Source organism: Mya arenaria, chromosome 15 (genome assembly GCF_026914265.1).
Source record: "Mya arenaria isolate MELC-2E11 chromosome 15, ASM2691426v1".
Lineage (NCBI taxonomy): Eukaryota > Metazoa > Mollusca > Bivalvia > Myida > Myidae > Mya > Mya arenaria.
Window position 1 is genome coordinate 51,614,700 of NC_069136.1, and position 21,109 is coordinate 51,635,808.

The window sequence follows — 21,109 nt, forward strand, 5'->3', positions numbered from 1 at the left end:
TATCAGTGTTTTGTTTTTATGAATGTCACTAGATCCATAGTTGTCATTTTTTCATATTATTTCATTTTTTTCAAATTTTTTTATGATGCCATTCATGTTTTTCATGTTCATTTCTTAATTGGTGGAATAAATATCACATGCTTGTGCTCAATCGTTTAAACAACATTAATCATTACTTTATTTCATTTCATGGTTCCATTTAACTCACTATCACCCAAAACATGTACCGTATTTATTTATTTATTATACACATAATTACCTTCTTTGTGTAAGTGGCAACAATTGCTTTTTCAGAAGAAGAACACTTATGTATGCAATGAATAATTTTTACATATGGTAACTGGTGTGCAACTGCTTAAATGGGACTCTGTAAACAAATATTTTGAAATATTTACAAGCTTAACTGTTTCAACAACGATGCATGTACATATGTTACATATTCCCACCGCTGTAAATAGCCTGTAAGAATACAACTTGTTTTTCCATGCTTGTAAAATAATTTTCCTGAAATATTGGTTTGTTTTACTTGCTTTCTGCAGTGCTTTATTGCTTTTGTACAATGTACAATTTAATTGCAAAAAAAAATAAATTCCATTGCATTACTTGGTATTTCCTATTAATAACCTTTAAACAATGAGTTATTTCCCTCCTGTTCATACAATCCCTTTGTTACTCAATAGCTGTCCTATTTCATTACACCCCCGACAAACGAGTCACCCTGTGGTCGGTCGGTCAGTCCGTTGGTCGGTCCGTTGCAAATTACCTTGTCCGGAGCATAACTTAGAAACTACTGGATGGAATTAGATTAAACTTCATACAATGATGGAGCATAATGAGAGGAAGTGCAGTGTACAAAACCACAAATCTATTCTTGCTTATAACTGAGTTATTGCCCTTTGTTACTTTTGATTGTCCGGAGTATAACTTGGAAAGTACTGGATGGAATTCATTTGAACTTCATACAATGGTAAAGCACAGTGAGTGGAAGTGCAGTGTTTAAGAACCATAACTCTACTTTAGCTTATTACTGAGTTTTTGCCCTTTATTTGTTTTTTGCTGTCAACTATTTTTCCAGACATTAACTTGTAAACTACTTGATGGAATTTATTAAAACTTAATACAATGGTAAAGCACAATGAGAGAAAGTGCAGTGTTTAAGAACCATAACTCTACTTTAGCTCATTACAGAGTTACTGCCCTTTGCTACTTTTTCTTGTCCGGAGCATAACTTGAAAACTATTGGATGGAATTTAATAAAACATCATACAGTGATAGATCATAATGAGAGGGAGTGCAGTGTATAGGAACCGCAATTCTATTTCAGCTAATAACAGAGTTACTGCCCTTTGCTACTTTTTCTTGTCCGGAGCATAACTTGAAAACTATTGTGTGGAATTTAATAAAATTTCATACAGTGATAGATCATAATGAGAGTGAGTGTAGTGTATAGGAACTGTAATTCTATTTCAGCCAATTACAGAGTTACTGCCTTTTGTTACTTTTTCTTGTCCGGAGCATAACTTGAAAACTATTGGATGGAATTTAATAAAGCTTCATACAATGATAGATCATAATGAGAGGGAGTGTAGTGTACAGGAACCGCAATTCTATTTCAGCTTATTACAGAGTTACTGCCCTTTGTTACTTTTTCTTGCCCGGAGCATAACTTGAAAACTATTGGATGGAATTTAATAAAACTTCATACAGTGATATATCATAATGAGAGTAAGTGCAGTGTACAGGAATCGCAATTCTATTTCAACCGATTACATAGTTATTGTCCTTTGTTACTTTTTTCTTGTCCTGCTCATAACTTGAAAAATACCGGATAGAATGTAATAAAACTGTATACAATGGAACAGCACAATGAGAACAATATTATTCTTCTGGGCGATATTAACAAAGACCAGCTGAACCCCTCAAACCACAAATTTAAATATACTATGCTTCTTAATAATCTACATAATGTCATAAACACGCCGACTAGAGTAATGAATACTTCTAGTACTTTATAAGACCCTATCGCGGTATCAGATCATATTAGTGTGCTAAATTCAGGAGTTTCTGAAACTATTTCATACATAAGTGATCATTTTTTGACATACGCATTCATCAAAAGTAATCTCGTATCAAATTCCTAAACACACAAAGCATGATAATCTAAAGAATAAAGCCACTTTATCGAACAATCCACACGATTAGTCCGAATATAAGAACATAAGGAACGAAGTAACTAATTTGATAAAACATGCAAAGGAAAGTTATTTCAGTAACTTGGAAAATACAATGGTTGAGTTTAATAGTTTTGAAAACAAGGGTTGGTACAGTTCCATCGATTTTAAAATGAACGGCTGCAATGCGTCTACTTTTGTCTAGCCACTCGGGATGTTGTCTGAATTGGTTTTTGGGGGAGGCTGATACGAATCGTTATTCTCTGTCCTTGGCGAGTTATCTGCAACGCACGAACACAGTTTAATACATTATGAATAGTGAATTTTAAACAAATGCTTTAGATGTTTTATGATGTGCATGAACTGACAGTATATAAATGGATATTGTACCAGATACACTAGTTGTATAGTTCTTCTAACGCACTGATAGCAAATATACCGATTAAGTTGAACGGAGTGGACGCCTGTTATAATTGTCTAGATGCAATATTTTTTAATCCATAAAACGTTTTAGTACCAGCCGGCTAAAGCACAAGTAAAAACAATAGATGCAAAACACTAAAAATCAAAATCAAACAAGAAACATCAGTGTAAACAAATAATTTCGACGACTTGCAACTTTTTATTTTCAACAGGTTCGATACATATGACTTTGTTTCATATTCGAAAGTTACTTAAGATACTTGTTATTACACATTTACTTATTTACCATCATCTGTGCCACTTCTCATCCAGCAGACGAGAATTATTACGACACCAATGACAAGGGCTATTCCAAGACAAATCGCAGCGATTCCCCATGCTGGTATACCATTAGGCGAAGCCGAGTTAGCCCCAACGTCAACGAAAGATCCACCAAGTCCAATGCCCTCCACGGCTGCATCTGCTGCTTGAGAACTGAAAAAGAATTTTTAATTCGTTGAGGAGGTCATTTCATCATTGATGGAAGGTTATTGAAGCCACTATTATATTTTGCTTGCTTGCTTGTCCACCTTGCTGCATTATTTGTTAAACTCATTATTCGATCAACAATTCGTTAACGTGTTCTTGTCTTTGTGGTCTGATTTTTTATTCAATTCAGTTCATATTCAAACTAATAAGTGATAGTATTTAAATTTGTTATGTCGCATTAACTTAAATTGTGTTTTAATTTGCGTTACCCAGGTTTCATCTACAAACATTTTCAAGCAGTTTAAACAAGCACTTTGTAGCGAACAGAAACTTTCACTTTCTATAGTACATATTCTCCAAAGCTTTGTCTCTTAAATTCATTTGAAACATAGTTATGGACCAGATCCCTACTTTACTTATTGTGAATTGAACAAACAACACGTATGCAAGCAAAAAAATCAGTTGCGGCTCCGTTGTTTATTACAAAGACACTTGACTGTAAACTAAGGGGCGCCTGTTAAGTCCCCGTCTCGCAACTTATACTAATTATCTTCCGGGAGTGAAGTAAACGAGAGTAGCATTTGACAAAGAAAGGTGTTTGCTTTACTTTGACAAATATAAAGACAAGCAAAGTGACAATACAGGTCTATTCAAAACTGTTACAGAGCTTTCCGCAGATCGATCAGCTCTCATTCAGACTGCGTATTTATATAGTTCATACCAGTGTAACGTGCGAGCCAAAACAAACACCAACAGATCCCTTTAACAAAAAAAAGCATGCTCGACCCTGATGGGGTCCGCTGGTCTTTATAAACAGTAATTTCTCAATCCACATAGAACCCGGGCTTTGCTATTTTGCATATTACAAACCAAGTAAACATGTATACGTACTTCGAACGTACTTCCGTCTATAACGGAATGTTATACTATGAACGCACATCCGCCGCCTACAGCTTACTGTTACACCAGTATAATATATTTTTAACAGCTGCTAGCATTACCCAAGCGACTTGTTTTTAACCTTATCTTTTAACTCGAAATAATGTTTACCAAACACATTATGAAAGTTACCAAATTAAATATATATATATATTAGATAAATGTTGTTTAAATAGAAGTTGCTTTATGCAATCCTATGTATATTATATAGTGGCATATTGCGCATCTCCACCGTATTCAAATTATTTTAACAATCTAAGATAGTAAAAGTTCTTACGGAGGTCGTTTGGCTTCACATCTAGCAATCAGACCTAAAAAAATGAAAAACATAAAATGAATTAATACTAAATTAGTTATGTAATAAGCTGTTTTAATATGTATATCCATATTATTCTCACAGAAATCAGGACTACCCACGTAAGCCAACCTTTCGAAAGCAGTTTGGACTGTTACATAATACAAATCAGTGTCTAGTAAATATACTTACATTTCGAAAGCAGTGGTAACAATATGTATAAATGTACATTGTTTAAACCTTTTCAAAAAAAGTTGACTGTGTTTAAAACTATATAAAGAGTTGGTGATTTGCAATACATATGCTAACTAGAGCAAAGCAGTTCAACCTTTTGAAAACATATCGTTTTTAGGAACATTTCGACACTATAGGCGATACACCGTTTAGACTTAATAGTAATGCGAAAAGCTACAGAAACATGCTCAGTAGCAAAAGGTAGCCCGGTTTAATGACACTGGGTAAACGCCAAAGACATAGAACACAAATAAAATCACAAACAAGAAACATGGAAGAATAGCACAAAACTACACAAACAGCACTTAAGTTTCCTAATAAAGGTAGAGTTTTTAGTACCATTTTAAGATGGAATGGTAACTCAAAAAAGCGTCGCGTAACCGGCGCGGTATATATAACCTCAGTGGATAGAAGCGAAAAAAAATAATCCTCGTACACAGTCCAACACAGCTAGATAGCAGTCATTGACAAATTTCGATCTAAGCCGAAAACAACGTCAGGAAATTCCCAGCAGCGGTGGGAGAGAGATCAAACAAACGTACGCGATGATACACTGTAAATATCAACAAAGTCATGCAGATATATTCCATGACAGTCAAAGACTTAGCTAGTTTGGTAGTTATATAATTGCAAAAACAGATTATTAACGTTTAAAACAAATTAATTCACAGTTTTGCACTAGTATTCATCATCGCTTCTACTAAGAATGCATGCGTTCAAAATGTTAGTCTCGAAGTCCGGTAACCAAAATGATACATTATGATTCTAAGAGCAATTCGTATGAAATAAACATGTCTTCCTGAGCTACTCATCGAATGATGTCATGACAAATGTGATTCAATTCATGGATGAGAGCGTTTACAATGTCCCATAGGTTGTTAATGTCGCCTCTCGACGATCAAGTTAGTCCCAGATAGGCCCTTATGCAATTGTATCTGGCGGGCAACGGCAAGGGTTTTTATTAAGAAATAAGAGAATTGTCGAGCATCATAAAAGCAGGTCAGTGTCATTGCAAGAATGGAATTTATCCTGACCGCAGAAACTGGTCAACGTAGCCCTAGGACTAGGGTTACACTGGACAACGACATGGCTGGCTTTCCATTACCCCATAATCACACATCAAACCATCGCAATCGCATCCGTAAATATGACCCTTTCAAGAAGGCAGCTATTCGCAAATCGCTCAGCTCTCATTCTAAAAACTCGAAACATGATTTAATCTAGACTCGTCTGAGTATATAACTTATGCATGTTAGCTTGTACGTGAAGACGCAAAACGTTTTACTTTCTGATACAGTAAAGTATTCCAGTGTTGAAGTCTCGATTTTACAGAGACGTCGCAGGTTTATTGACGGTATTTGGCCTTCCGTTCTTTTGTCCACCAATCTATGTCAGCCGTAGTTGGCGACTTTAATATCGCTTTCTTGTTAACGTTCACACAGGCATTTCATTTTTATTCCTATAGAACCAAACATTCTGCTGACGTGCTTAACCTTGTCATCCCGGACGAACATCGCCAATGTTTCAATCGGATGGTTTTCACAAAGTCTTGTCAACTTGGCTAGTACTGATTTAATATATTTTCGGTTTTTTTCCAGAAAAAACATTATTAAAGGCATACTGTCAATGTGTATAAATTTGTGAAAAATAATATATGTATATGTAAGTCAAGAGTTCAATGCAATATTTATAATATACAGAACATATATGACATCGCATATAATACAAAACTAATAACTATTGTATAAATGTAGAGTAGAATCATGACAATATATGACAGCGAGAGATCAGTATGAAATAACGTTTGTATAGGCTATCATAGTAATACATGATTCTTATACTGAATGCATAAATAACACAAATGTCTATATTTTTATTCCCTGCAACATTTTTGGATTGCATTTATTCACAAAATTTAATATCAGGTAACATTTCTTTTCTTATAAAAGGCAAAAGAAAAATTACTACAAAAATCACATTGAATTGAAATTGATCTTTAATATTGGATATTTTAGTCTTGCTCAATAATGGTCTACAAAGAAATGTTCGAAATATGAGCCCCTATTCAAATATTAAAATATTATTATCAAAATGATGATCTCAAACTACTTAAAATTCCTTTCTTAAACTAATAGAAACGCGAAAAGATGTCATTTATTGAGTAAGTAAATAATAATTTGTTCATATCTTTTATCCATTCTGCAATTTCTATAGACTTTAGAGAATTGAAAACAAATTTGTATTTATTTCATTGCGTGATATCTTCGTGCTCACACACTTTAACCAGCCAAACTGCGGTATTAACAACCACCTAAACGAATGACAGAAGCGACACATTTTCAAAGCTTTACGCTTTTTTCAATTCTGTCTGTAAAACATGTTCGTGAAGTTAGCGACCTAGCGGCCTGGCGGCTTAGCGGCCTAAAGTTAGCGGCCTAGCGGCCCATTTGTTTTCTCTATTTCAAAACATTCGTTCATGCGGTTCATGTTTTTATGCATACATTAACACAGCGGCCTTAAATTGTTTTCTATTTCTATTTCCATTTTTAAATGCGTTTTCATCTAAAACAATGATAAATTAACAGTTTTAATGCAGAAATAATCAAGCTAAAGCGAGTATCAACATGTTTTCAAAAAAGTCCATTAAGCACTTTAGCGTCCTAGCGGCGTGAAGTTAGCGGCCTGGCGGCCTAGCGGCTTAAACTTGGTTTCTATTTCAAAGCATTTATACATGCGTTTTCTTCTTAAACAAAGATAAATTTATGGTTTCTATTCACAAATTAAGCGAATATTTAGCGAATATCAACATTTCCCCCCAAACTCAACCAAGCTGCCTTAATCAATCAATTTCAAAGCAATCGGGTATGCGTTTTCTTGGAAAACAACGATAAATAAATGTTTTTGATTCAGAAATTAACATCCTGAAGCGATTGTCAAAAATTTTCAGATATATTAATGTATGAATAAATACCTCAGCATTGTTCTCCAAGAAAAAAGCATGTACAATTGCTTTGAAATAGATGGAAAAAAGACCGCTAAGCTGCTAGGCCGCCAAATTCATGCCGCTAGGTCCCTATGCCGCTAAATTCATGCAGCTAAGCCGCTACGCCTCTAGGCTGCTAACTTCGCGTACAATAAATTGATATTTTTTATTATTCATTATTAAATACACATGACAATAAACATTTGACATAAATACTTTCGCTTTAATACACTTGGCGGCCTTTAACAACGACAGTAAATATTAGGTACACTCAAACTTATTTTAATACAGTCCCTTGACAACCAGGTTTAAAAGGTTGATAACTTTCGTTGGACATCTTAAGGAAAAATGATATAATAACTTATTTTAGAATAAAGAAAAAATACTTACTTTGATGATTGAACACAAAAAAGCAAACACAAAGAGTTGACCACATAATTATATTCCTATGACAGAAGCGCAAGGTAAATACACACGTAAGGCTGACGTAGATATGCACGTGGTTGCAGTCATCCAATTGAATTCTTTGCAGTTGCCAATACAAACGGGTGACAAAAACGGATGAGGAAAAATGGCTTGTAAGGTAAACATGATTTAAGTGTTTAAATAATAATACGGGCTCTACACCGAGCGAAACTCGGAAGAGCCCTATTAAGGCTACATGTATGCGCATATACAATAAGCACTACTTTCCTTCAAAAGTGTCAAAAGTGTCTGAAAAATGACTTGAATGTGATCACTATGGGGGATCGGACACCGGATATAGCTCAAAATGTGATTAGTAAACATACAAATATGCAGTTGTTTTTCTTTACGAATGGTAAGATCTTGCTGTGTTAACGCTTATCTACCGTATCTACAAATGAAACAAGCTGAATGCTAAATTTGGCCTGTGGTGTACTTTATGTTTTTTACGATTTAGCGGAACCAGGAGAAATGTTACTTAAAATCTAAGATGACCACCTCAAAACTCACAGAATTTCGACAAGTATTGTTATTTTTAGGATATATATAGCATAAATAAAAATTCTGAATCGGAGGATTTTACATGCATAAGTTAAACTAGTTTTATTATAAGGACTGGCAATGTAACTTTTAAACTGTTAAAGATATGCCCTTAGAAACGTTCACAGTACTGTACTGGGGATGGCTGTATTATGTACTGATGATAGTTTCAAAGTTGAGAAATGTGTACTGGGGATAGCATGTAAAATGAGACTAAATTGATAGTAACACTGTTTGTATATAATTTCCATGTATGTCTGTTTCGAACTTTTTCGTTTACTACTGTCTCTAAATATTTGGTCACAATATCTCGTATCTTACTGCTGACTTTCTGTACGCATAAACGTACCTACTTGATTTACAAAGCAATACCATATAAATATGTATAGGATACACCACATAAATTCTACGGCCATATGTTTTGTGTTCCTCAGAAAATCAGATTTCCAGCGTTTTTCAAATATTTAAATAATTGTGACTCGAACATTGATGCTTGTGAAAAACACGTCATGGTTAACTAATCTATATAAATGAAACAGTTTTAAGTACATACAGATACAAAAAACAACAACATTTTTTTGCTCTCATCCCTCGATATGGACAACATCGAACAATCCTCCCGAGCTTGCGTAGAGGTTAAAAGCCGTACTCATTATCACAGTTTTGTTACTCTAAATACATCGTTACTATCCTCAGTCCACTAAATAGATATCCCCTGTGCAGTTATTTATTTGCTTCATCTATCCTCATTACACATTCAGGTTATCAAACAGTATGAATATCTCCATAACAACAAAACATATCGTATTGATATCTTACATACTACTAGATGCTGTATTTACAATGAAATCGCTCGATTAAGTTTTTGTTCTTATTTTCTATTTGTTGACTTATGTTTGAAATCGTACAGCAAATCAGAACATTTGGGAGCGATCATGCAACCTTCGGCGAATTGTGCTATTATACAAAAAAGGAGACACATTTCCGTTATATTCGTATATTGCACAGGGTCTAGCAATTCGTATCTCTTCGATTTTGATATATATCACCATAAAACATAAAAAACTTACCATGTGTCAAAATCAAACGGTTATTGATTGATCACTTTTTGAGCTATATCCGGTGTCCTTTCTCTCACAGTGGTGATAGAAACATTACTTTTCGGTTCATACGTCATATTGAGCGCGTGAATTCCGGACACCAAATTTCACAGATTCGTTAATGCAGCGTCCAATACCGGGTAAAACAAGTTTAAATATTAATATTCAGTGTGCAATCTTTTATCAATATTTAACTCTTATTTTTTAAACTTGAACCAATTCGACAGCAACACATCGTTTCGATTCACATATAACATCCGACAGCGTTTAATTAGTCAAGTACGAGTAGTAAGTAAGTATAGAAATAGTTTAGATCATTATAAAAATGTATTTCCATTAACCAAACAGATAACAGCACTCCATCAGATAGTCAGTTAATTAATCCATTACTCGTAAGCCACCAGAGAGATCGGTTTATTTTTCAGGCTTTATTACGTGAAAGTTATATGACATAAAGTAACTTCTCAATAAATCATAATGGGCGGAGTGAGCGTAGCGAACGAGCCCTTATTTTTCATGAAGAATTTACTTCATTTACACCCGCGTAAGGTAAAATTCTAGATTATGTCTAGTGCTTAGTGGTTGCCTATCTGCAAATTTATCGGCTTAAATATAGGTTGTATTCTAAGTAAAGGTTAATGTGTATTAAGTAATTTCTTCGTGGATAAGTAACCTAAGGAAGCGGAGCTATCACTGGCTGTATCTCACATATTATGGCTTTTGGTGATATGGCTATTGCTTTTGTAGTCAAGTTGGATAAAATTACTGTAACTTCCTTATTCTTCTTGTACTCATAATTGATCACTTAGTGTGAAATATCCATTGTAAGATGGTAAATTGGACAAAATTCATGTATAATTGAAGGAGTAGCATGGTATAGTTCCCTGTCAATATAACCTTTAACATAAATGCTTTCATCGTGCTACAAGATGATCATCTCTGGTACTGCACTTTTTATAACTCCAATTCTATCCTTTTTGTTCAATTCTCGAACGTTATGCATTTAAATGGCAAGTACCATGACACATGTAAGTTTGCTGTCTGCATAAACTGGTCATCCATGTTGCCTTTACGTTCACTCATCAATTATGTTAATATGTTAGTTCCAATAAGTAAAATTATCTCAGATAACCTTTGGCCAATGCCTGACACAACTGCTTGTATCTAATAATGCTTTGGTTTAAAGTCGATTTATCATAACTGTTGCTTCCTTGGTCTCTCCAACTAATTCAGGCTTTGGTCTTCCTTCTTGTTGCTATTCACTCTCTGAGCATTAACAAAATGTAGTTCTATGGCATGACTTGGATATGTGTCTGGTTGCAAGCATAACTGGTGTTTAAAAATGTACTATTTCCATAAGGTATTGCTGGCTTGTCTTATCTCCTATACCTGTCTATATAGCTGTTGTATTTGTTTTCCATGAAATAACTCTTGCCCTATACTTTGCATTAGCTTCCTTGTCATTCACCAGTTTATCAAAGCAAGCAACTTCAAAATAAGACCCTTAATTTCACTTACCCTCTCTTTTTCTTCAGCTTGAGCAGCATAACCGTCAATATTCTTCTCTACGACATATTTCTCTTCCTAACTCACCTCAAACGCAGTTCTTCTAAAAATGTTTAAACTTGTTATAGTCCATAGATGTGTCATACCTGTGTCTGCCTCTCATTTTCACTTTATTTACCAACTCTTCATAAAATAATGCCCTTAATAATTATGTTTCTGCTCGCCTAACTCCACGAAGGTTAACAGATCTTGACAAACTTGATACAAAACTAACTTTAACCTTATCAATTTCTTGCTCTCGTGTGTAAAGTTTCCTTAATACAGTTTTTTTAGCTGTCTACACTTCCACATTCACTGCCTAGTTTGGCTACTTTCTGGGCAACTGAAGCTTCAATTCCTTATAACCTGATTGCGTCCAATGCTCTACCCTTAAATGCATTTTTTAATCCATATTTTATCACCTCATCACAATAGTCACTTTGAGAAGTCCAAAGGTCTACTTCACATGTGCATCAAATGAATAACTCACAAAATCATACACCTCCATATATGTCAACACAAATGTTCAATATCTAATAAGCGTTGTTTCTCCTTAAACAGGTAATCACTGTATCACATTAATATCAGTCACAAAACACTGCTTAATTCCAGTTTAGCACAAAGTGTCACACAAATTTTACAAGGTCAAATATCGAAGTGTCAAAAGATCTTAATTATCACCACATTTCTATACATAAAAGCGTCTTTTGATCTTCACTATTTTTTAACTCAATCCTACTCGGATAGCTTAAATGCTGTTTAGAAATATATTCTATTTGAACTTCTATAAACAAAAAGTTTAAATCTTAATGAATGTCAGATATTATTTAATGTGAATAAATCAGTCTGTAAAAGTCTGAAATTAATTGAAAATTAATTATCAATTGTATTTACGCCGGCTACTTTATTGCAAATAATTTAAAACATGTTAAGATGTTTTTTTTTGTATATTCTAACTATCTTAATATACTAGAATTTTATTCCTTATTACATTATAACCTTCTCTAAATAAACTTAACTATTTAGTTTAAGTTCAATACTACATGTACCTTTTGAATACACTCTACCTGTATGACCTAGTTCCCAGAGGTGGGTTTCCAAATAAGGCAATTACACTCATAGGCGGACCGAGTAGAGTCGGAGCTGTATATTGTTTGTCTGAATCTTTAAGGTATAACATACATTCTAAACGGTTATGAGTTTGTGAAATTTGTAAATAATTTTGACATTATATTTTCTTGTGAAACTTGGCAGGGCAAACAAGAAGATTTTACATTACAAGGTTATGCATGTGTGTGTGTTCCTAGAACTGAAAGTATGTCTGTAAATCTTAAGAGTCAAGGACGTAATGGTGGTATGTTTTTCATGATTGAAAATGTCGCAGAAGATAAAACTATTTTAGAAAAAGATAGCAATGGTTATTTATGAATAAAGTTAATTTATAATTTATTTAAGGAATAAATTGTGGATTTGATGTCATTATCGGGGTATGAACGTAATCGGGCTGATCAAAATGTGTGGAGTCCTAAGGACTCCGCGCGTACTTTGACCAGCCCTATTTCGTTTATATCCCGATAATGATATCATCCCGAAATTCATTACTTATATTTACACCAATAGTTTATCATTTCATTCAAGAATTGTTATAAGAACACTTCATTTCATTTAAGAAAACCTTTCGTACCCATTATGTAAAAAGACCGACCCGACTGTAACCGGAAACATATTTATCAAATGACGTCAGCATTACGCGGGAAAAGATCAACCATTGGCCACAACACATTTAAATTTCATAAACTTACACTTTCTAAAATGTTGAGTTATATTTTACGAGACTTGCTGACGCAAAAAACAAGAACAAGATCAACAATTTCCATGTATATTGTTTTGCGATGAGTCGCTTTCCAAACTTATCCGAAGATGTTGCGTTCATCGGATGATAACCACAATTGCCGAAAGACAGTCCATTTAAGGAATGGAAGTTAAGGTGTAAATATTACTGATATTTGTATCTCTTTTGCACATTTTACTCAAAACGAATTCGTTTATTTTAAATTAAATGAAGTAGGTTGTTTTGAGCAATTAGAAATTGGAATATGAAAATACAGTAATATTGGTAAGATTTTCACAATGGTGATCTCAACGTCAGGACACCTTCCCGTGACGATATACGTATGCGTCGGATCATTTTAAACGATATATTCATACTTTTGATAACCACATAGGCGACAATTACTTTTATGTACGTATCAGATCAAGTTTGAAGATAAAATATGTAACTTATCCGGGCTCAAACGTCGTTTCACATTTTATCATTTATAGCAAATACTAGGAAAAGTGTAATTGACTATCCTATTGCATCATGTGAATGATTTCCCTTGATTGAAACTTGTATAGTACGTAACATTTTTTCATGCTCTTCCCAAGTTCCAATACAGATTGACTATAAGGTCATCATGTATTGATATAAATTATAATGGATTAAATTCATTTGCAGCGGTACTGTATACAAGTGCATTAAGTGTATTTGATGTCACAAAGCGCATTGTTTACACAGATATTAATCCCCAAAGCGAAACATGTAAGCCCGTGGTATACGTATGAATGCAAACACTTAAAGCGTGATTTAAAGCATGCAAATGATCAATATCGTAGATTAAGGAGAAGCGAATTTGTTAAATCGGTTATTTGGTTAACGTTTCATATGCCGCGCTAAATTTCATTTAACCAAAATCAACGTTATACGTTGCTTAATACATATATTACTATGAAAGTAACGCATTTGTGCAGGGATTCCGCGTTTATATGCATGACTCAGCGATTATTAGTATTGCGGCCCGGGCCGATTATCGATTATCATTTTGCGGCCCGTAGAACGTACGCACGTGAAAGCAATTTTCGTCTTTAAATCAATTATGGGACTGTAAAATAATGTCTCAACTAAATAATCACAATTTATTGATCTGCCTGAACATACTCATTAGTAAATCCTAAAGGGAGATACACGCGAACGCAGTTTAGGACAAGATGTTTGTGTTTGATAACCAGCGTGGACTATTTTTATATTTTTAAACGAAGCTGTAAAATTGAATATAATTCTTGAAAACAACAACTGTACATACATGTTGGAATTAATAATACGAGGTGGTTGTTCTAATCAACAATCGTTCTACTTGCTACGTGTTCATGTTTATTTAATTGAATTTTTACATTTAAGACATACAATTACAGTTTTCAGTGATTCGTACAAAGAAAATTCGGATAGACGTTTTGGATCTTTCAAGATGAACAATTGAAATTGATGGGAATATGAAATGACAAAAAATATTGTTTGTCTTTTGGCTGACTCTCAAAAACTAAATTTAATTTGAGAGTGAGTTAATTATTCGTAGTAAAGCCAGAATGAAATAAGAATGCACATCTGGATTGCAGGTAAACTTTTAACAGAAGCCTTTAAATTTACATTTTTTTTTATTTTTATATGTTTTAAATATGTTAATACACGGCGTAGCGGATATAAAAATAAAAATAAAACCAGTGTTCCTTTAGTCCTGGGTTCGAGCCTCACATCGCACGTTTTCCTCCTATGTTACTTAAGCATTGTTATAGTAAATAAGCATAGATGTTATCAATGTGGGCGTTGTTGTGCAAAACATAATCATTGGCCAAAATTCAGAAACAGTCTTGATATCCAAACGAAACTTGGTACAAACTCATGTATGTGTCTAAATGTTCATTACTGAGCTTGTTAAGCATTAAAAATATGGGTCTATTGTTTAAAGGTCTATGTTTATGAAGTTTCATCTTACTCGGTTGTTCTGTTTCAAAACAAATAATGAATGCACTGTGACTACTTCTTATTCTTCAGGTCAATTGATAGTAAATCCCCAAGAAGTTCGGACACTTTATAATAGTTTTTCTAGCTTGCCGAAAATTTCATGAAAAATAGTTGTCAAGAATAAAATTGTCGTCCGTACGTTTCAGTGTAAAAACAAACGTTTTTGTTTTATTTTAACTGATCGCCGATTATTCTTTTTCCAAAGTGAAAGTATATCAATATTATCCAAAAAATAATCACCTGCACTGGCAACTGTTTTGTCGGCTGCCGATTAAAGATTGATGGTAAGGATGTGTTATCATGTACAGAATACTGGAATTCACTTAAAATATGAATGTCCATTTGGTGTCCGGGAACATATGTACTCAAAATAAATTATTTCCGAAAATAATTATGGGTTGTAAAATGAAAAGTTTCCAAATGTACAGTTGAATAACTACAGGCACATGATGCGTCTCAATTTAATACTATATCTATTAAACGTAGCTGTATAAGCTATGATGAACGATCATCCAAACTAGTTTCTATTTATTTAAAGAATCTCCGCCGTTTGAAACAAGTCCATTTTTACGACCATTCTGTTAAGACTTCTGCTAAAACAATTTGTAAACCTCTCGTGTGAACATGAAAATATACTCTTGTCAAAACAAAGTGTGTGCCTTTAAGCTTTCAAAGTTATGCATTAAAAATTGTGTATTTGAAGTAATGATAAAGTGTGTAAAACATGGGCATCGGGTATCTTAAGTCATTGTATACAGTGTATAACCATTGCATTTCGTCGGAGTCTCATAATGTGTAATAGTGAAGGTCTGTGATAATATTTTCTTTTTAATAAAAGTATACTTTTAAACCAAATAAAAGTAAGCATATTTATTTTTCTAGAGTTATCTTGTAACTTAAGCAAATCCCTCCATTTGTTTAACATGATGAATTTTGCCATTTATATCGGAATTGTTTGGTCGCATATCAATTGTCAAGGTATTCAACTAATGCTATAATTTGTCCTTGGTTCTTTGAACGGATTCTTTAATAGAATTAAAATTATGCAGCTCAAACTCATTTTTTTGTTTTGTTTTAAAATTTGTTGGGCTTATGATACTATGATAGGGTAGCTGCTGATTTCAGCATTATACCTCTGTCCATTGTATCGAAACACCATTTTCAGAAATGAGTATTCTTCATGTCATTTGGAATATTTGAGAAATGGGTATTCGTCATGCCATTTGGAATATTTGAGAAAACGGTATTCTTCATGTCATTTGGAATATTTGAGAAATGGGTATTCTTCATGTCATTTAGAATATTTGAGAAATGGGTATTCTTCATGTCATTTAGAATATTTGAGAAATGGGTACTCTTTATGTAACTTTGAATAGTTACGAAATGGGTATCCTTAGCATCATTTGAAAGCTTTTTATCAGAGGCATTGAATAAATGTAAATCGTGTTTTTTGTTATAAATATTCATCTCCAATACATCTTTTTCATGTAACATGTACAAAATATCCTGGATGCAACAAGACCTGTTCCCCCTCCTATAGAGATTAGAACCGTTCTCCCTCGGATGGAGTTACATTATGGAAATGTTTCTGTGAATTTCCCAATTTGTGCATTAAAGTGACTCACTCACAGATTTTGTTTACTTGTTTTCAAACTTTGTTCAAATTGAGTTATGTTTCTTGTGACATTCTAGGTTATTATTCATCAAAACATAGAAATATCTTTTTAGTTGAGGGTGGGTTTCAATATTGCCCTTAGATACAATAAGCAGTTATGGATAATCCTTGAATAAAGTTAACAACACAGTAATGTTCATCAAATCATCGATATTAACAATCATAAGCATATGAGTAATTATCTATTTCATTAATTAAGCTAAACTTTCTTAACATCGTAAACAGTCTATTTTAATATATTATTTAATCGTATGAAATGGCAGGTTAAATTAAATGGGTAAAACATACAGATATGACAAAAACAATATAAATCACATACAGACATAACATCTTACCATTTAAAGGAATTGAATGCTCTTAAAACCCCGGTTTTTCGCGGCGTCCGTCCTATTTCCATGTTGATAAGCAACTGTAAACCATACCAACATGTGTCAATTATGGACAAAAAAACTTAAAAAACATTTCGATTTCAATACAAAATGTAAACCTGTCACGAAATTATGTATCAAAACTAAACACATGCAAATGAATGAACTATTTGATCATTCCAAAACATTGCAAAACCATTACAAATACAACAGACAACAAATGCAAACAAATACCTTGTGTATGAATTATCACTTTAAAAACCATAAAACAAGTAAACTTGACTGACTCGATGATTCAATTTCTGCACACAATAAAAACCACTTATCATATGACTATTTACCCGCAAAATCATTGGTCTGTAACAATCATTATCAAAGGGAGATTTTGCCTGTTAAACCAAATAATTCTTCTCACTAGAGTTATCTTTCTTAATAAAACTGCACCATGCTACATTTCTTAAATTATGAAGAGGGTCCCATAAAAGTAAATATATATAATTTAAACATATTAAGATTAAAATATTCAGTGTATAATCTTCTAATGCACTTATGGTATGGACTTAAACATTGTTATAAATGTGTTTGTAAACTCATTGTAATAAAATTGAAAACGCTTCATAGTTGTGCTGCTCTGCTCCGAATCATATTTTGTTGTTGTTTTCTTTTTCCAAATAAATCACATGGTGAAATTCTATTGCCGTAGCCTTGGTCTGGTTTTGCAAAACGTAAACATTGGCTCTTACTCGAAATTGGTTCAATTCAGATATACACATGTTACCGATGACAGTTATTCAGATGTGTAGTATGGCTCATTTTTTAAAATTTTAATTGTTGAAGCGTACGCCCTTTGATTGTTTGATTAAGCTGTTATTTTCACAATACATCACCAGTACAAAACTCCTTTCCAGGTATTTGAATGAATCATTAATTATGTTAGTTAATATACCCATGTGAGTATTAGATTCGACAAGAATGAATGAGTTATGTACAAGTAACACTCGTTGAAAATATGTACACCTCCAGGTGCATTACTGATAGCACCCGTCGATTGCAATGCCTTAATTCATAATATTTTAACCTTGTTTAAAAGGTTTGCTTTGACGATGGGGTTCTTAAGTAAAGATTTTTTTCTGTTCCGACAGTTTGCATCAAACCATCTGGAAGTACATTAAACTGAGAGAAAATGACTTAGGAAACAATTTTAAAGAGGTTTAAACCCATAAACCCGGCCTCGGTACACAAATACCTCATTATTAAACATATCCCCGGCTTTTCACAGCATTAACAATAATCAGATGTTCGTAGCCTTGTTAAACAAGTTGTAAAGTTTTATTTGATGATGCATTTCGCTACTCAAATGAAAATCATATTTTGAGAAACTATTTTCTTTGAAGAAAGCATGATACTGACCATCATTTTCAGCAATAAATGGTTATTGAGAACATATTTAGATACAACGTTGCTTGTTTCGCAGAATCAGCTACTTTTTAATTAACTAAACAAGCGTTTGATTCCTTAAATGATGCCATGTTAAGACAGCATTATCTAAAGCGCAATGCTTTAAAACAGAAAATTTTAAAGGTTACCATATTTTTGGAGCAGTTGTATCTTTTTGGCCTCTAAAAAAGGACACAGTACTGGAATCGGTCCAGTATATTTGGGTAGGATTTTGAAGAAAAACATATTCTTGACCTGGAATGTTCTCAATGTCAAACAGTTTGGTGGGAGTGGTATTTTGGTATATACAAATAAATCTCACCATAGCGGTCGTGGGTTCGACCCCAATCGTGGGAACGTTCTCTTAGACTGTCTCTTCCCAGGAAACGGCACCCACAGTGATTTATATCATTCAGCTGTATTTGCACTTGGGCTAAAAGTAATTAGTATACACCAAATTGGTATTGACCAATAAATAGCTACTAAAATTCATCATTGAAAAGGCAATGCATTTCCAAGTAGCAAAGTATATGCTTATTTTAAAGACATATGCTAAATATCAATTTATACAAGTATTAAATTGTAATTTTCATCTTAATAAAATATTAATTTAGTTGACAGAAGAAGAAAAATAAACCTTGAACTACAAAAACAGATATTTGAGTTTTTTCAAGGTCACGTAACTTTCAAAACAGCAAGGAAATCTAGATTTCTAACTTATTAAAACTCAATTTCCAGAAGAATTTCCAGAAGAAGACGATAATTATTGGGGTTGTATTATTTATCACTGTCGTTGCTCTTGCATGTGCAATACTGTTCGGGATCCGAAACGCAAGGCATTCTTCAAATGGCGGTAAGTTTGTAGTTTGTAGTTGATGATTGCATGTTGTATATATATCCGCTAGTATTATATATATATAACACTAGCGGATTCAAGTTGGGAAGAAGTCGCATTCCCTTCCCCTTAACTCGTCCAAAATTGCTTTTCATCTCAATATCGGAGGAAGAAAAGTAAAACAAATACACTAAAAATGCACCATTACGGACTAGAAATTGTTAAAAATATTCTGGGGGAGTACTCCAAACCCGCTCTGCAAATATTTGTCAATTTAATTCATAGATTTGTATTATAGTCACTAAGTGTATGTAAAAACTAATCATTGATAGCTCTTTTAGTTTAAAAAAATGTTAAATTGATCTATCCTTTAGACAACAATTTTAGTTTATATTTATTTCATATAAGCATAATTTTTTTTATGAATGTTTATAAAACAATGTGACAATTTATATAGATCTATCAAAATTTGAAAGTAGTATTAAAAGTAGTTAACAACAGCAAATATGTTTGTTTTCTTTGATATCTATAAACTAGTATGCAAATCATTGTTCCCTGTTTCAGACACATCGGCAGCACAAAGTAAGTTATTTGTCCAAACAAACTCACCCTTTGCAGAATAAACCTGAGCCTTTCATGTAATTAAACGACTTTAATGAGCATATACCTGCAATTACATTGAAGAGATATGCTGCATGATCTATATTACAAATTATTTAAGGGATGCCCTATTTGTGTCTATTTTTTCGTTTTATAATTGTGTTTCGACGTAGATAATGAGATTCAATGTGGATAATACAAAACATAGAAAATACACTTAAACATGTTCAGGTTTTTTGACAATGGTTCAAATGGTTTTGGAGCATCATCACACGTATACTTATACCGATACCGTCACTAATGACCATACGACGACATTTTTCCCCTTATACTATTAACGAAGAGTGAATATCTAGGTTAAGTGAAGATAATTATTGAAGTAAGCGATCAGATTTAAATAAAGAAAAATGTTTATGTTGTTAATTCTATATTTTTTGTTATGATTCCCGAAGAATACACGTATTTGTTAATTTATTCAAGATTGTTCAGGACTTGATCGCCCCTTTAACGGTGACGTTACATACAGCAATGGAACAAACATTGGAAGTACAGCAGTGTTTGCCTGTGCATTGGGGTACGAACTAGTTGGGCCAAATCTCAAAAACTGTTTAGAAAGCGGACAGTGGGTGCCTCAAATTGTAGTAGCCTGTAAACGTCGAGGTAAATCTTCGTTTCAAACTTAACTGACGATAACCTTAAATCTAAGCTAATTATGATTCAATGTAAAAAGCCTGACTTATTTGACTTATAAACAGCATTACTGTTTCCTGAATGTCAATAATAAAAATACATTCACTTTATTTGCGAATGGTTCTATTTTAAGAATGCGGGCTGCCTAAACACTTAAATAATGGACAAATTGCTTTCCTTGGTACTTTTTTTGGAGATAGTGTGAGCTACCAGTGCAACGTTGGTTATACATTACAAGGTCCAGGTGTCAAAACGTGTACAGATAAAACGAAATGGGAACCAGTTCAGCCGAACAAATGTGAAATACAAGGTATGTACAGGAACAGACATAAGTTTTGTTACCCGGAGACACTATTTATATATAATGTACTGAATGTAAAGATACCTACTTAGTAAAATTCAGCGGCCATAATTCAACTGCATTCATCAGGTTGTGATTCTCCCCAAAAAACTATTTATTTTGAATGTATTGAATGCAACCAACAACAGTTGCACAAATCGAA

At 33.4% G+C, this 21,109-nt stretch overlaps 2 protein-coding genes across 2 annotated transcripts in view; one reads left to right on the forward strand and one right to left on the reverse strand.

Moving 5' to 3' along the window:
* Positions 1-556: 556 nt before the first annotated feature.
* Positions 557-7,994, reverse strand: LOC128220774 (uncharacterized). Its single transcript, XM_052929298.1, has 4 exons — positions 7,904-7,994; positions 4,279-4,312; positions 2,881-3,068; positions 557-2,452 (listed from the first exon to the last, which is right to left on the reverse strand). Exons 1-4 carry the CDS (start codon positions 7,947-7,949, stop codon positions 2,373-2,375), a joined length of 348 nt encoding a protein of 115 aa, XP_052785258.1. The 5' UTR covers positions 7,950-7,994; the 3' UTR covers positions 557-2,372.
* Positions 7,995-8,065: 71 nt separating this feature from the next.
* The window catches only part of LOC128220772 (uncharacterized), a 46,476-nt gene continuing 33,432 nt past the window's right edge, over positions 8,066-21,109 (forward strand). The window contains exons 1-5 of the mRNA XM_052929297.1: positions 8,066-8,096; positions 19,220-19,334; positions 19,881-19,898; positions 20,397-20,576; positions 20,740-20,916. Coding sequence (XP_052785257.1) covers positions 8,085-8,096; positions 19,220-19,334; positions 19,881-19,898; positions 20,397-20,576; positions 20,740-20,916 — 502 coding nt within the window. The 5' untranslated portion in view covers positions 8,066-8,084. The remainder of the gene's footprint in view (positions 8,097-19,219; positions 19,335-19,880; positions 19,899-20,396; positions 20,577-20,739; positions 20,917-21,109) is intronic.